The sequence below is a fragment of the Athene cunicularia genome, assembly GCF_003259725.1.
Source record: "Athene cunicularia isolate RWA chromosome 2 unlocalized genomic scaffold, athCun1 chr2_part1, whole genome shotgun sequence".
NCBI classification, from domain to species: Eukaryota; Metazoa; Chordata; class Aves; order Strigiformes; family Strigidae; genus Athene; species Athene cunicularia.
In genome coordinates this window covers 42,941,136-42,957,351 of record NW_020799095.1, presented here as the reverse complement: position 1 = coordinate 42,957,351, position 16,216 = coordinate 42,941,136, and the positions used below count along the sequence as shown (strand labels likewise).

General features: G+C 35.1%; 1 protein-coding gene across 1 annotated transcript in view; it reads right to left on the bottom strand.

Annotated features, from left to right (window-relative positions):
• The window catches only part of PTPRN2 (protein tyrosine phosphatase, receptor type N2), a 616,207-nt gene that overhangs the window by 406,828 nt on the left and 193,163 nt on the right, over positions 1 to 16,216 (bottom strand). Inside the window, exons 6-9 of the mRNA XM_026843491.1 lie at positions 15,247 to 15,721; positions 7,488 to 7,739; positions 6,898 to 6,938; positions 4,717 to 5,090 (exon numbers count right to left, since the gene is read on the bottom strand). Coding sequence (XP_026699292.1) covers positions 4,717 to 5,090; positions 6,898 to 6,938; positions 7,488 to 7,739; positions 15,247 to 15,721 — 1,142 coding nt within the window. The remainder of the gene's footprint in view (positions 1 to 4,716; positions 5,091 to 6,897; positions 6,939 to 7,487; positions 7,740 to 15,246; positions 15,722 to 16,216) is intronic.

The window sequence follows — 16,216 nt, the reverse complement described above, 5'->3', positions numbered from 1 at the left end:
TTCAGAAAATATGAAGAGTTCTTTTGTCCAAAGTCAAAGACTTCTCTGATTTGAGAGCTCACACTGATGTATCCCCAGTAAAATGGAGTATTTTGTAACTATAGCCAAAGTAGCATATGAATGAAAATAACATCCTGTAGATAGCTTTGTTTTATAAGATTACTTCAGAATTTCAGAGCTAAAATTCGTAGAAACAGTTCAAAGCAGTTACACTAAGAAAGAAACAAACCTGTTTCACACAAATCCTAGTGATAGAATGCCAATTTTTTGAAGGAGAAAGGAGTAAACAAAGTAAATCAGCCAATTTGATTGGTTTCTCAGCATAATAAAAAGCTGAAGCAGCACAGTGGAGGATTTGCTGGACAATTTTCTACACTGAAACTGTCAATTCATTCTGAAGCTTAGCACTGATGGATATTATGGATCGGTATGGATTGCACTGCTCCAACCATCTGAAAGGTCACTCAACAAACACAGCAGGAGTGACCTATTGTTCTTGCAATAGACAATCAGACTGCTGTTTTGACAAGTCTTTAAACTATCACAAATCTTTTCTTCAAGTATTACATGGAAATGTTTATCTTTGCTTTGTGGCAAAATTAAAAGCTGGCATTTTAGGAGTTCACTGAAGCAGTCTTAATATCTTCTTGGATCACACTTGCAAAGTCATGGAAGCCTGAGAATCTAACAGTGAATGGATCACCCCTGACATCTGTCAACTATACCACTGAGTATAATCTTTTCAGTTTCATTTTCAGATCAGAAGGTGAAACAAACTCAAGCTATTATCTGCAGTGTACAAATATGTTGGACTACTTCCCCTTTTCACCAAAAGACCACTGTTTCAGCAGTAAAAATAAAGTTTTGCTGGTCAAAAAATATCATGGCCAATAAAAATCGATGGACTGAAACTATGACCTATTGTTTTATGGAGGAAGAAGAAAACCATACAAAGATGTAGTACTGGAAAACAAATAAGTACCTCATTATATTTTGGCATTTCATTTTGTAAGCACAAGTTAAGAGTGCATTAAAAAAAACGACCTAAATCATAATTTTAGGTTTATATTGTTAAATGTACTAACTACTGTAAGAAAGATACTTCACATACAAATCTTTCTAACGCTCAGGCTGTTAGGAAGAAATATTTCATGACTGATGTTAGCTCCAGCTTTGTCTCTATTTAAAATAGAGAACTTTTAAAAAGCATAAAGATCTAAACACAAATCATAGAATCATAGAATGATAGAATTATTTAGGTTGGAAAAAATCTTCAAGATCATCAATTCCAAACATAAAATATCAAAGATCAGTTGTGAAATCAGTTTCCTGAGTACTTACAATCACCTCTCAAACAGGAGTAATTTTAGACTGACATAGGTTAAAGATCTGACTAGAGATAGCTCCAGCCCCTTTACTTCACTACATGAACACAACATGCAAGTATGCTTCTAAATAAATGTGTAGCAGACAACTAAGCCATTTATTACTACTATTTCTTTACTGCAAACAGCCAATAAGATTTTCAGTACAAAACCTTAATGATACTGGAAGCTTACTAAAGAAATGTTCCGTGAAAGGACATTAAAATTTCTCTTCTCTGCAGTGATAGTTAACAAACATCCCTTTTTCTATCCCCTTTCACCCAAGAAAAAGTACAATTACAGCAACATCATAAAACCCAAGTCCTTACTGAAACTGATGCAGTTGTTCTCTAAGTCCACTTTACGTACTAAAGAAATGGTTGTGGGAAATACTAGTACATAACAGATATCTCAAATGCTGTAGAAAGTATTTCACTGTTCCTGCAGAGAAGACAAGTCCATTTTTAGCATGTGGAATTTTCTGAACGGGTTTTGTGACTCTTAAAAAATTCCAGAATATATAAATTTTTTTTTGCAAAATATGAGGGTTTCATTCTACTCTTACATTTCAGATAGACCTATTTAAAACAAGTTTAACAACAAGAACCGAAATAAAACCAGTATATTTTGGAGTTGAAATACTGAGTCAAATCACTGAAGAGTTCTAAGTCACTGCCTAAGAACCCTGAACCAAAATCTGTTTGATGCAGATCGAATGCAACATAATCCTGGTACAAAGGGAATTTTTCTTTAGTACAACTCAATCAGCTAATTCTCTTTAATAATTAACTCATTCTAGACTAAGAACTGGAAAAAAAAAAAAGGCAAAAAAAAAGCATGAAAGCTTATTCTCTTTTCCTCTATGGTGACTTTAGAGAAGATGACATCTAGTTGTAAGAATGTAGTGAAGAGTTATCAGTTAAGTTTTCTGAATACAGGTAGTACATGCTTTGTGTAATGAGCTAGTTACCATTAAAAACTAAAATTGTTTTGATAAACTTATATTTTAAATTCAAAACATCTGAAGTAGTTTCATTTAACTCATTGCAATTTTTTTCTCATTGTGAGTATTTTTATCAACATCCCAATGTTTATTTAAAAGCATCTTGCCCAAAAGTTATTAAAATTGTAATAATCTAGTATATAAGAAACATATTTTTTGTCTTTCTGGTACTGAAAATGGTAAAGAAGCTGAACAAATCTATTCTAAATTATATTTGTGGAGTCCTCTGGGACCAAGTACCTTTGGACAAATTACCTTCTTCAGCAAGTTTCACTGAATAATAATAGACATAATTCAGGGAAAACCCATCAGTGGGGGACTAGATAGGAAGAAAACCAGACAAGATGACACAGTGAAGAATCTACATGCTGTGAAGACTGAAAGTCGGAACGTCTCCCATTACATAGAACTGTGAAAGCTCTAAGCTTTTAGAGAATTTATGAGCCAAATAAGTCTGCATGGTCAAGAGAGATGGTGTCATTAAGATACTGTAGGATATAAAGGTGCCTTTCAGACTGATGTGAGTTAAAAGGCCTGGGGGACTTAGCACTGAGCTGTGAAGAAACTAGCTTTTACTGCTTCACTTAGCGTTCACAGGCAAGAACCCAAACATGCAGTTTAACTAGGGTATCCCCATCAATTTCTGGTAGACTGATTTCAAAAACAAGGAGGGAGGGTCCTGAGTGGCAAAAATCAAATAGAACCTACTTGAAGGACTAAGATAAGACCTAGACATAAAAAAAAAAAAATACTGTGTAATAACTGGCTTTCTCCTGAAGCAGGTTCTTGAGAATAGTGAGCCTGACACAGGAACCAGTCAATGAAAATGAACATTACAGGAAAAACAACTGAGAAGTGTAATTTCAAAAGCAGTTTAAAACTGGTTAATTAAATCCAAAGCACTTTGTCATTAGATAATAATTAACAGTGGTTATTGACACACAGACAAGTTAAGAGAAGTATGAGGACCTCAAATCCTTTGGGACTTTCCTTAAAGCAAGTACTCCAAAACTCCCAAAAGGTGTTCTCTAAGCTCTAGAGCTTTCTTTAGAAAATGAACAAATTTTAACCCTAATATGATAGAAATAAAACTCAGGATGGCACATGGATCATTTCAATTCAAGTAATTCAGGGATCTGTGAACTTAACTCTCATACCCACTATGTCCTCACAAGGTGAACCTTTTCCTTCTGCATCTCTCATTGCACTAACTTATTTTCTGCAGGGTAAGCTCTGAATCCTTATGAAATATATTCCTTCCATTACCTCCAAGGAATGAGTTTTTTCCCTAATTTTTGAGAAGTCTCTCTCTCTGATGTTTGCAGGCGAGCCTCAGCTTTCACTGTCCTCTCCTTCCATGCCTGTCCTTCCATGCACTGTATAAAATCTCTTCCCCCCAAATGGTATCCTTTCTTCATGACTCCAGTCTTTCTCAAGTGTAGTCCCTGGGAGAAGGCAAACAAGCAGCTGCCTCTGATACCCAGTCACACACATTTCAAAGCAATACAGTGTGGTAAAAACAAGAATCCTCCACAATCCTATTGCTTTCAATCCCATTAATAATTTTGAGACAGTCAAAAGAATTAATCCATGTTACAGAAGTTTCTGTCTCAGGTTCCCTTTAATATTGGGCAAAGAGCTGTAAGTCCATCCTAGAAATTTTTAATTTCTTACAGAAGATGAGTTGGGATCACTAAGCAAATATAACATTGTCCTCACAGTGGGGAAAAGGATGTAAAAGTGTCCACATCATTCTAAATTCCCAAATGTTCCTGCAATAAACTGTGTATCACTAGGGGAAAAAAGCTGTCTGTTGAAAGTATAGTATTAAATGTCAAATTCATTAGTGACATGACCTAAAATCATTAGGTCTTCTTTCCTAAACTAGCTCTATATATGAAGTTTGGATTCCTATATGTGTTATTTTCAGATCAAAATGAAACCACAGAGAACATATTGTGCTTTATTTTTGTGTGTCATTTTTTGAAAGAATGACTCAGGCATTGATATTTAGGCTACTTTCAAGTCAAATATTTAAAGCCCACATGCTAACCATAAACACACTTACTGACATATTGGAAGGTCACTGGAACATGAGAAGATAGAAAGAGGTCTAAGCAAAAGACCTGCAAACTACATACCTCCCACACTGGAGGAAAGGCAACTGTAAGAGAATGGAACTGTTTTCTTGTATTTTCATCAAAGTACTGAACAGGTTCCAAACAGTCTCAGATGTATTAAAAATCAAGCCTGTGGCATTTTCTTCTTGTACATTCATATTTCATTAGGTGCAATTACTTTATCTTTTCTTCAGTCAAAAATGCCATTTAAATCAGCTGCTATACTTACTCTTTCACTGTTACAATATAGCCGTATTCTTTCTCCTCGGAAGACTTCACTTCAAGTTGTAAGCCTTGCCCCATATTTTTCTGAGACTCTTCATAGGAGTTTCCATCCTGCATTAAAGCATTCTTAATCCAGTAGCGGGTCTCACTCGGGTCTTTGGAGTCAGATTCACTGTTCTTTGCAGTTGTCAGTTCCCTTGAGAAAGTCTCACTTTTTACATTTTCCATACCAGCATTTATTTCTTCTGAGGAAGAAGAGTCAGTGTGTTCAAATTTCTTGGTTTCTGTCTTAGTAGATTCTTCAGGTAGAAGGTCTTTAGGCATATTTTCAGGTAATGCATTCTCATTCAAGAAGTTAACTAGTTTTGCACTGTCTTCCTGTATTAAAAGAACATTAGTATTTTTAAAACTAAACACGGGAATGTTATACTGAACAAAACCTGGATATAATCCTTCAAACTCTTATTGATATGGTAGCGTCTATTCATACAAACGTCACATGGTCATTTTCTTAATTTCTATATGCTGCCAGACTATGTATACATAATGTTTATTGAATACTAATAAATTTATATTAAATTATGCCACAGCATTTTTCAATATTTTTAATAAGGGCGAAGAAATTCTATAGTTAACAGTTACATTCTTCAAATATCACAGAATCTAGATAGCCTTTTCTGTCTTGAACACCTAGAAGAAAATGCTGATGAAATTTTCATAGTGTTCATTTTCATGTGTCTAAGTGTTTAAGTATTGATGAGCATAAAACTTTGTTATCAAATAAGTTAATGACAAGGAGAAATAATAGAAATATCCATCAATAGGCCTAAGTGTTGGGACTGGAAACATGCATACCTCTTGGATCTTGCAATTCATAACACAGGAAAGGGAACAAAATTATATTTCATGTATTAATCTCTGGAAATTGTTACAAACTTTGAGTGATCTTTTAAGCTAAACATATGATCATACAAAAAAACCCCTAATAAATAAAAAAATAAGCAAATAAGCAAAAGTCAAAACACATGCCTGGAACAATTAGTTAGTTCCATTATACAAGTTTATTGCAGCCAAGCATTTGGGAGGAAATGATGGTTAATGGGTGCTTTGTGCTCTGTGTTCCAATATATTCTTTACTATCACATCCCCTATTCAAACTGTCACTAAGAAATGGGATCTTCTATAAGTGTATTGTGAATTCAGCACTTCATTCCTTGAAGAATTTCATGCGAGTGCTTAAAGTTCCTGCCATATTGTCTACTTGTGGGTTTTCTTTGCTTGGTAGAAGTGCAAGAGGTTTTACTGTGAACACAAGAAGGTTTGCCTATTTAGGAGTTTTGCAGTGTTAGCTTTTGATAGAGTATATAGTAGAAGTGTCATGGCAGTTTAAAAAAAAATATCTCTTTGAGTTTTTTCTGCTCCATGTAACACAGGAAAAGAAAGATTATCATACATCAGAAATGGTTGAATATTCAACATAAATCTATAGGATATGATTCAAAGCTCATGAGGAATATTGTAAAAGTAAACGGGATTAAAATCTCAAATTTGACTTTACCAGCTACGGTACAAGATGTGATGCCTAGAGCTATTGAAATATCTCCAATACTCAACAATTTGGAAGAATTAATGGTAAAGTGAAGGAAGAAGCAGAAAAGTGAAGGATGACAGATCCCATGAAAGAAGAAGGAATTTTGAACCCTCCCACAAACACATGCCCTCAGCGGGAACATGTTTACACAGCTCCTCCTGAAAACCAGAGAAATTATTTGAGAAAGGATGCTTACATGCCCTAGAACTAAGAGCCAAAGGACAGAGACAGAAAGAAGGATGTATTAAAGAACACCTCAATATTCAAAAATTTACTAACCTGAGGAAAAGCCTAAATTTGTCTGAACTTTGGGATCTGTTATGAATTCTGTCTATTTATGAATGAAAGAAAAGCAAAAGAGGACTTGATTTTGGCTTTTTGAACGGCAAAAACCTTTTTGGTTAAGGTTTAAATATAATATTCATTCAATATTTCAGTGCATCAACAACAATATGCCTATGCTGTGACACAGAATTATATCCACACAAGACACAAACCAAGTCTTATATTTCAGAAGTGGTTTTGACCTTCACTGCATATAAATCTGATATTCTGAGATGGAATATTTGTTTTGTTAAAATACTGGTACTCTACCTCTTTATCAGTTCTCGCACTGGCTTCATGCACTCCGTTGTCTGTAGGATATGAAAAGCACAAATACATAGTTTTGAAGGGAAAGCATCATATATGAAACAAACACTGCTTATAGGCTGCTTTGTTGTAGTGGCCTTTTCATGCAACTTAAACATTAAGACATCAAAGCTGAAAGGGCAGAAGAAAGGGCACTGTATAATTCAGTATTCTTATTCTAACCCCACTTTGATAGCAAATTAACGCAAGATCAATAGACAGAGCATTTCAAGAGCCAATGTAATACTATTATTTTGCTAATTTAGTGTCCAATCTTCATATCAATTTATCAATATCTAAGAAAAAAACAATAAAATAGATCTAGCTAGTTGAATGGACATTTACATTAAAATTGAAACATATACAACCCTCACACATTTTGGTGGAAAAAGAAAACAACAAAGCTAAATTTCTGCAGACTTTGAGGAAAAATACAGAAAGTTTCCCTCTCTTATTCTTTAAAACTGATTTTAAAAATTCTAGCACTAATGTGAAACAATAAAGGAAAATTAGGGTGGCTATATTTTGCTGTACTTAACTGCTAGAATTAATACCTGGTATATTAATACTGTTTTCCATTAATCCAGCCTGAATCTCTGCCCTTCCTTGAGCATCTGCTTTCTTCATTTGTGCTTCTGTTTTGTCTTCAGTTTTTCTAGCACCCTCTTCTGTTTCTTCCTGAATGCCAACAGTTTGAATTGCATTGGCAATAGTATCAGCAATCTCATTCAGTTCCGCTGAGCTGAGATTCTCCACATTCACTTGGTGTTTCTCTAGGTCCTTCAATACATCTTTAATAAGTGTCTCTGGATCACAAAACAATATAAGCACAAGATTTAGCTGCATACATAAAGCACAGGTGCTTGTATCAGTAAGGATCTTTCACTTTTCCTAAAAGATATATTTTCCTTCATGGAAGTCTGTTTTCCAAAAGAGTGCATATACATTTATGATGCCATCTTTACAAAAACCACAGAATTATAAATGGATGTTTGAGTTTATGACAAGGTGAATCCATCTCAAGGCAGTTGAAGATGTATGCCACTACAAACTGGCAAGCTAGAGAGAGTGGTATAAAATTGTCATTTTTTCTTTACAAGATCCAATTCCTAGTCTAAATTGACTCAAAATACTGAAGACAAGTGTTAAGGTAGCTTAACTTTTTTTTTTTTTTTTTTTTTTTTTTTTTTTTTAAGATAGCATAAACAACACTGCTGTTTATTAAACATCAGGTTTCTTTGGTGATTTGCTTTTTGCGAGGTAAATAGCTATACAGAGTTCTGGAAAAAAGAGTCAGATATTTTATCTTTCAATCAAAAATCTCCTCTTTAATTAGAAGTGCATATGGATATATATCCATTACATATGTGGGTATATAGTGGACAGACCTTTTAAATTATATTGATTTATCTTGGAAAAATATATATTTTGTTATAAGTGAGCTTTAGTGTTTTGAATTTTCAGCTATGAATGTTTTACTAGTCACACTGAGGAAAGAAATGTTAAAATGACATTCCAGGCCAGGAAAAGCAAATGGACTTACATTTAGGGGAAAAAAAAAATAAAAATAAAACAAACTGAAAACCAACCCAAACAAAAAAATGCAAAACCAAACCCCAAAAACAAACAACAACCAAAAACCAGAACAGTACAACAAGATTGATTTGAAAAAAGTTTTGAAGATGACGAAATTCAAGGACAATGGATATTAAAGGTGAGTTAGAAGATGTAGCATAACAGCTCTTCAGGAAACGTACTTTTCTGACAGCATATATCTTTCAGTACCATTCTGCATAACTCTGCAAAACTCAGCCTAATGTCCCTTGGCATATGAAATACTAAATGTAGGGCTTACTCTAGTATACCAAAACCATTTTCAAACATACCTCTATTCTATTTATTCATGCTGATCAAGTATTTAGCATGCATATCTATATGCATACAAGCAAGAATACTTCACATAGGTAGAACTGTTTAAGAAGGGGAAGATATGGAATGCTTTTAGATCTCTGTTGAATGTATGAATTTATACATAACCAGTTTGAAGACAATTTCCAACCTTTTTTCCTATGGTAACAGTCTCCCTGTTAAGCCCTGTGGTTGGACTTGTTCATCATCATCTGTAAACAAGACTTTGGGATCATGCTGTTAGCTTTCAGGCTTACATAAAAGTGAATTAAAAAGTAGGTATGCAAAGGGGAAGACACTATTGGAAAAAGGGCTGAAGAGAAGATTCTGCTTTTCACAGCAAAGGAGGAAGTAGAGACTAGGAAAGAAGTAGAGAATCTTCTGTTCCAGGGAAGAGGAAGCAGAACATGTGCGATTTTGCAGGGAGACAAGAATCAAGGATTATTTGTCATTGGGAAAAAAAGGCCAAGACCTGGATCACATCTTCATTTTTTGGACCTGACATTGTTAGCTGAGGAGGTTAGAGCCTGCAGCTGACCATCAGCTTCTCAATGCCATCTCAAGGCAGAAATTAATTTCCTCTGACCTGATCCATAAATCACCAACTAAAGTAATGCCATTTTTCCTAAACTAATTAGTCAATATAAACCAAGACAACTTAAGCATCTTAAATAGTGAATTTACTGTGAGTCAGAGGGTTTTGACACATGGAGAAGCTGATTCTTTGACATACTTTCTTTTCCAGATTAAAAGGATACATCTTTCCAAAAATTGACCATGATGATATTACAAAATTCTACTCATTTCCTTATAAAATTCAGCTAAGGTTGTATGCTGTGAATTTTTGAAATTTACTTTAAAAAGTATAGTTTAAACACATTTAAGTGTGACTATCAATAAAAAAGATAGATTAAATCTATGATGCTGCTTCAAACTGTGGCAACCAACAAGGATTATGGTACCATACTGACACAACAGAGTGTTTTGTACAGGAAAGTAATTGTTCAGTAATGAGAGTCAAATAATTAATCTCACAAACTGGGCCAAGATATTTGGAGGCAGCAAAATTAGGACTGAAATTTGACGGAAGCTGAGTAACACTTCACAGAAAACTTCAAACACTTTCCTTTCCACATTTCGTTGTATTGCATCTATCCCCTGTTATGAATGTAATAATATAGTAAAAACATAATGACCAACAGCTTTTGTTTAGGAAGGCAATCTACAAGAGCAAATTGATCCAAACTGCAATAAAATTTTTCACTAGACTTGATCAAACTGAATTCAAGAAACTTTTTCAAGAAGCACAGCAGCAACCTGCAAGGTGGCCACTTGAAGATGTTACACATAGCAGCAATGCAGAAAATTAAACTGTAGAAAATACCAGCACTGCCAGATTACCGCAGAAACCCTGTTGTCTGCTTAGGTATCATTTCTGTTCTTATGTTTTATAGAACTATTGGACAATAAATTGATAGAAAAACCTACATTATTAAAGCAGAGCTAATAAAGTCAGCAAAGAAAAGACAGAATTTATGTCAGTTCCAAATCAAAACTAAAATTTTTCAATTAAATGCATAAAGACACATTGCAATGCACATCACAGTAGAAACAGTGTTCTTGGAACACTGATTACCTGACATTAGTGTATCTACAAAAGAATGAAAAACGTGATGACTTCAGTGACTTTCTTCTTCAAGAGTTTTTGTCATTTGTCTATTGATATGAACAATAGACATGACGTGCAGCAGCTAACAATCTATGAATGGGGTTTTGAAGGTTTTTGCAATCATCTGGAATAATATTTACAAATGTTCATAATAATTTGTAGTGCAGATCAAGAATCCACCTCTGTATTACTAAACCCCTTGTAAATATGGAATGGTCTTAGAAAAATCTATGTCAATAATTAAAGGCTTCTAAGTCACACAAACATTATTAATATTCAGTTTTAGGCAAAAGAAGAGAGAAAATGCCACAAACAGCCAATTAAATAGAGCCTTGAACATGAGTTTCCTATAATCCAGATTACTTTCCTAACTATTAAATGATACAGACTGCTTTAGGGTCACTTGTTCACTTTCCTACAATATTTTTAAGCATTTTTGATTTGTTCATCTTCAGAACAGAAATCACTTTTCTTTTCCCTTGACTTAGAATCCCTGCTTTCTAGCCATAACACGTTGAGAAGAATTTCATTCAGTTACTGTGATTTCCAAGCTATTAGGAAAGTTCTTACTAAGAAATTGGATTTATGAAAAAAAATTAAACACACTTAACATGCCTAATAGCACTATTTTTTCAAAATTTAGACTCAGATTCTCAAGTTGACTCAGTGCTAATTAGAGTCCTGAAAATTTATATATTTTCTGAAAATGGGACCAAGATTCCTAAAATACTTCAAAAGAGCGGTTAGTAACTCTATGAAGTTTTTAGCAAAATGCAGAGAGGTCTCAAACAAATTCCACCAAATAAAAGTGTAAAAGCAATTGCATCACTGAGTAAAAGTTCTACAACGTTCATTCATTTATGACAAAAAACTAGTTCAAATTACGTGAATTTAGCAGCAGTTTCAAGTCAAAAGTAGTTCAAAAACCTAATTTGAAAAACCAGCAACCCAAAGTTTCCAAGTTGATAGCAAGCTTTAAGCCTCAGAAAAGGATTCTGCATCTTCATTTGCCTGTTAAATTTTATTTAAGCTAGTCACTGGCCATTACATCAATATTTGAAGACAAATCTTAAAAGTAAATTATATTTCAAGATATATGTAATTAGATATATTAATGTAGTGCTACTAGATTTTTGTGTATTTTGGCTGTTTCACAGCAAACTGTCAAGACCAACTACTGAGCTACTCAACAACATGCAGTCAATATAGCCTTGTGATTTCCATTCAATTTCATTTTTTCCAAACTAACTTTTCTTTGTGCCTATTATCTTAGGCAAGTCTTATCTCTCCAGTCCACTTCCACAGATTCGTAGTTAACAACAAAGAAGTCTCAATCTCAAACAAAATGGAAATGGGGGAATGGGGTGGGGAAACACACAAGAAGATGAATGGCCACAGACCATATTCCAAATAATTCCAACAGGCTCACTGCAGGTCCTCCTGGTTCATTAAACAAATCTGTTTAGATAAGCCTCCTCCTCCTCTGCTGTTCCTGCAATGGCCCATGTCACCTGAGCACAGTTCATCAAATGAACTCCTAAATACTTGTGTCAGCATTAGTAAAACTTAGGCATTATATGCTACCTTTACTGAACAATTACAAGTATGACTTATGTGTAGGATCAAAGGCGATAACCAAAGATAGTAAGTATGAGGAACATCACATTTTCAGTATACTAGGAGGAACAGCCATAAAAATCTCTGTAACAGCCTGGTGAAATGGAGGGCTACATAAAGAGTCTCGCTAACTTCATGAGGTTACTGATGCAATGTTAATACATGTCCATGTTGAATATGGATGTTTCCACTTCTTGTTATGGCACTTGTCCATGTTTGTATATCATTTGCATATTATTGGGTAAGGCTGATACACAAATAAATATCAGTGCATCTATTCACAAAGACCTCTGGGTAATTTAAGGAAATTATCATGAATTTATTACAATCAGAAAATATTGCTGGAGAAAGACCAAAAAGCAGATGAATACTGCAGTGGCACATCACTTAAGCAGCACATGTACTCGAACATGCAGGTACCTGTGCACAGCCTTTATATTCTCCCACTGACCCCTTCTAAATAGAATCAGCAACGCTCAGTCATGTTGCTTTACTGCAAACTGATTTCTCCCTTATCTCCAGCCTCTGAGCTGAGGAAGACATGTTGTTTTTCATAGTTGCCTTGGAACCATGATGACAATAAAGGCACATATATCTTAGATGATTTAATTTTTAACATCAACTTCACCAGTATAATTGCCCTAGTAAGTAAAAATAGCAGCTTAGCAAGGGAAAACAGCTTTGTATCCTACAGAGTATAAATCATGCTCCATATCCATTGACACAACTGCCAAAGCCAGCTTGCTTGACAACCAAACGGTATGGCAGCAGTCACTTTGCTAGCAGTCCCACAGGGTGGTCTGTCTTCTTCTGCCACATCACCCTACTGACCACATATTAGCTGTCCTCAGCAGCTGAGCACCCTACAGACTGGTGACTACAGCTTTGCAAGACAGAGGATGTACAAGAATATCTTTGCTCTATAATCACAATTTTCTTAGTTTTTGAAAAATAAGACATCCGAATTATTAATTTTGTGACTTTTCCAAAGCAATGGAGAGAGGTATTTTGTAAAATTTAATATAGCCGATATGAGTAGACTAGAACAAATCACTTAAACCTGAGCCAAATTCTAAATATGGCTGGTGCAGAAGACAGATTAATGATTCCGCTATTGCACAGTGACTACAAAGGCACTACCCACACACATCACGCTACTCCCAGAGGTAACAGTTTCCAAATCTGATAGGAAAATATCTCCACATTTCCTTCTCTTGTATTTCTCCCTCAGGGTGCCTTGTTAGCTAATTTACCTGCCACTGTTTTGGAGCAATTCTCAGTGCTTAGTTGCTCAGTACCTTCTGGATTGTTCTCCTGGTCAAGTTCCTTTGTCTAATGCTGTATCAGATGCAGCAGAGAACTGAGCTCATATGACTGCACCCCATGATTTCCAGTTTCTGAACAGTCCTGTGGTTTAGAGTGTGAGACAGAAACAACTCGCAAGCATACAAAAATTCTGAAGCACCAGAGAGATTGGAAAAAGATTAAAAGCAGAAAGATACGGTCTGGTCAGTCTGGCAAATCTGAATCCAAACCATCATCATTCCAATGGACAGCATTTTAAACAGTGAATATGCTGGGTGCCGTCCTCACCACTTCCTTATGACACTATTAAGTGGTTCAAAAATACAAAGGAAACTACATTATTTCCTACTCAGACAATTCATAATTTTATGTCTATGCAACATTTAAAAGCTAATGCAATGGAAGAAGTTCCTACAGGGCACATTATGTATGTGAAGTCAAAATAGTACAACCCAGTGAATTGTGAAACATGTTATTCCCTCTAAGTGTTAAGCATTTTTTTCCCGCTTGGCTCCTACCAGGAAAGGTGAAGTGGAACAGCTGGAGGATAATGAAAGCAGCATGTGCCTAGTTTGTTTTGAGTCTAGCAACAAAATTGTCTAACCTGTGCAAGAGACTTACAGTGCCACCTGGATTTGATTTTACATTATAGTTCGTTCCTTGAAACCTATTATCTCTGGGCACCATACCAAGAATGCTTTCACTTCTGAGCATCCTTTAGATTGCAAGCATTATCTTCCCTTTGCTGCAACTTTGACATTTCTGTGTGTTCTGTTTTAAAAAGAAAAACAAAACAAATCAAAGAACATTAAACTTTATGGATGATAATAACTACAAAAGGGATTCAAAGGAACCCTCTTACATATCACCAAAATCTACTGGGACAGTGGTGACTACAGTGTAACAGATGTACCTGCTTGGCAATGGCTGAGGATCAATTATTTAATTTTTCAGGCATTCTGAACCACTGGAACATCAATAGTTAGATTAGTTTAAAGCAACAATAAAGTGAGTGAGAGTTATTTTCTAAAGTCTATCTGATCCCCAGCCATGATGTGAAGACCCACCTTGTTTTACAAAGCAGCGCTTAAAGTGTATCACAGCATCCCGTGAGATGTTACACTCCATCTTCATTCAAATATTTGTAAAACTATCATGTACAAAAGAAATCAGGATCTGGTCATTATTAAACAGCATTAGCAAAAAAAGATTAAAATCCAGCAAATGGGTTGTTTGCTATAGAATGTCCAGCCAAAACTAGATGCAACCCCACCTTCTTGTATTATTCTGTGTCCACCTGTCCACATAATTGACAGACTACTCCACTCTCCGTGTTCTGCACCAGAATTTATCTCAGTGTTAATTTCTGTGTCTAACTCTGAATTTTACCCATGGTCCTTGAATTTCTAGCTAAATACAGAGAAATGGAACAAACCCAGGCATTTCTATATTACCTATATATAGTGTGGAATGCATGCATAAAAAGAGATTTGATGGCCAAGATATGCCCATAATTACCTGCTGTTTGTAAAATGCTTTGAAAATATAACAAGTTACATAAATGCTATGTCTTACTGAGTGCCATATATTTCTGCATGCATATGGAAGGTGGGTTGAAGAATGTGGGTAGATGTTTGCAGGGAAAGTGTAGTTGGAATGGTGAACGTTATTACTGTGAGTATTATGGTAGATATAAATATGTCAATAGTAAGAGATATATCACAATGTCTAATATTTTTTCTTTTTTCTCAGAAATGCTCAGTAAACATGAGGGAAACTTCAGATAAGTTAAAATAAGTTAATATCAGCTTTACCATCCACTATACTCAGAGGGTCCTTTGGATCATCCTGGGGGGCAGATTTATGATTCAGCATCTCAGGGGTTGGCCCCAGCACTTCAGATGCAGGTTTTGGCTGGAAAAGCTTCTTCATTTTAAAATCTTCTGGTTTTCCTTTGGCAAAATTTCCATCAAAAGGATTGACTTGCGAAGAGTAGAATCTATCAGCATAAATGTGAGACCCTTTAGTTCTGGTGTGAGAGCTTTTATCATTGCTTTGTGCTGACAAGTTCTGAGTGATGTATGAATGCAGTGCAGCCATCAGAGTTTTCTGGTCAAGACCAACTTCTGACTCTGGTGAGAACTTGTCTGGTTGAGGCTGGTGGAAGGTTCTCCCGTGCAGATTTTCAGTGTGCTGTTGATGGGATGTTGATGCATGGGCCAAAGGAGGTGCTCTTTCTTTGGGCTTTTGCATCATGTAGTACCCAAGGGGATCATTATAGAAGTAGCTCTAGAGAGAGTAGAAGGTAGAAAAAAGGACTGGGTCAGTATTACTTTGTAATGATTATTGTTTTCCAGCAATCACAGGCATAAATAATCTTTAGTGTTTTATCAACCAGGAAAACAATAATTATAATAGAATTTGTAATGTGTATGTAGACTGCAAACCTCAAACCGTTAATTTTGTTTTAAAGGGGCACTATCAATTTAGTACTCATTTTGTAAAACAGTTTATTACATATTAAAAAGAAAGAGAAAAACATTATAGCTCAAACTTGATGTTAACTACATATGAACTATTTATATTCAGTCAGACAAAGAAAATTTAGTAAAGCCACCTTCCCTTTGGTTTCTACTAGACTTGTCAAGATAACTTTTTTTCAGGTTACTTACCAAAAACTAGCAAGTCAAATCAAAAATGTCAGGTTTTTTAAAGAACACCAATAAAGTGAAACAATTATTTTGCATATATGAAATACTTTGCTCTATATTTAAATGAGATGTA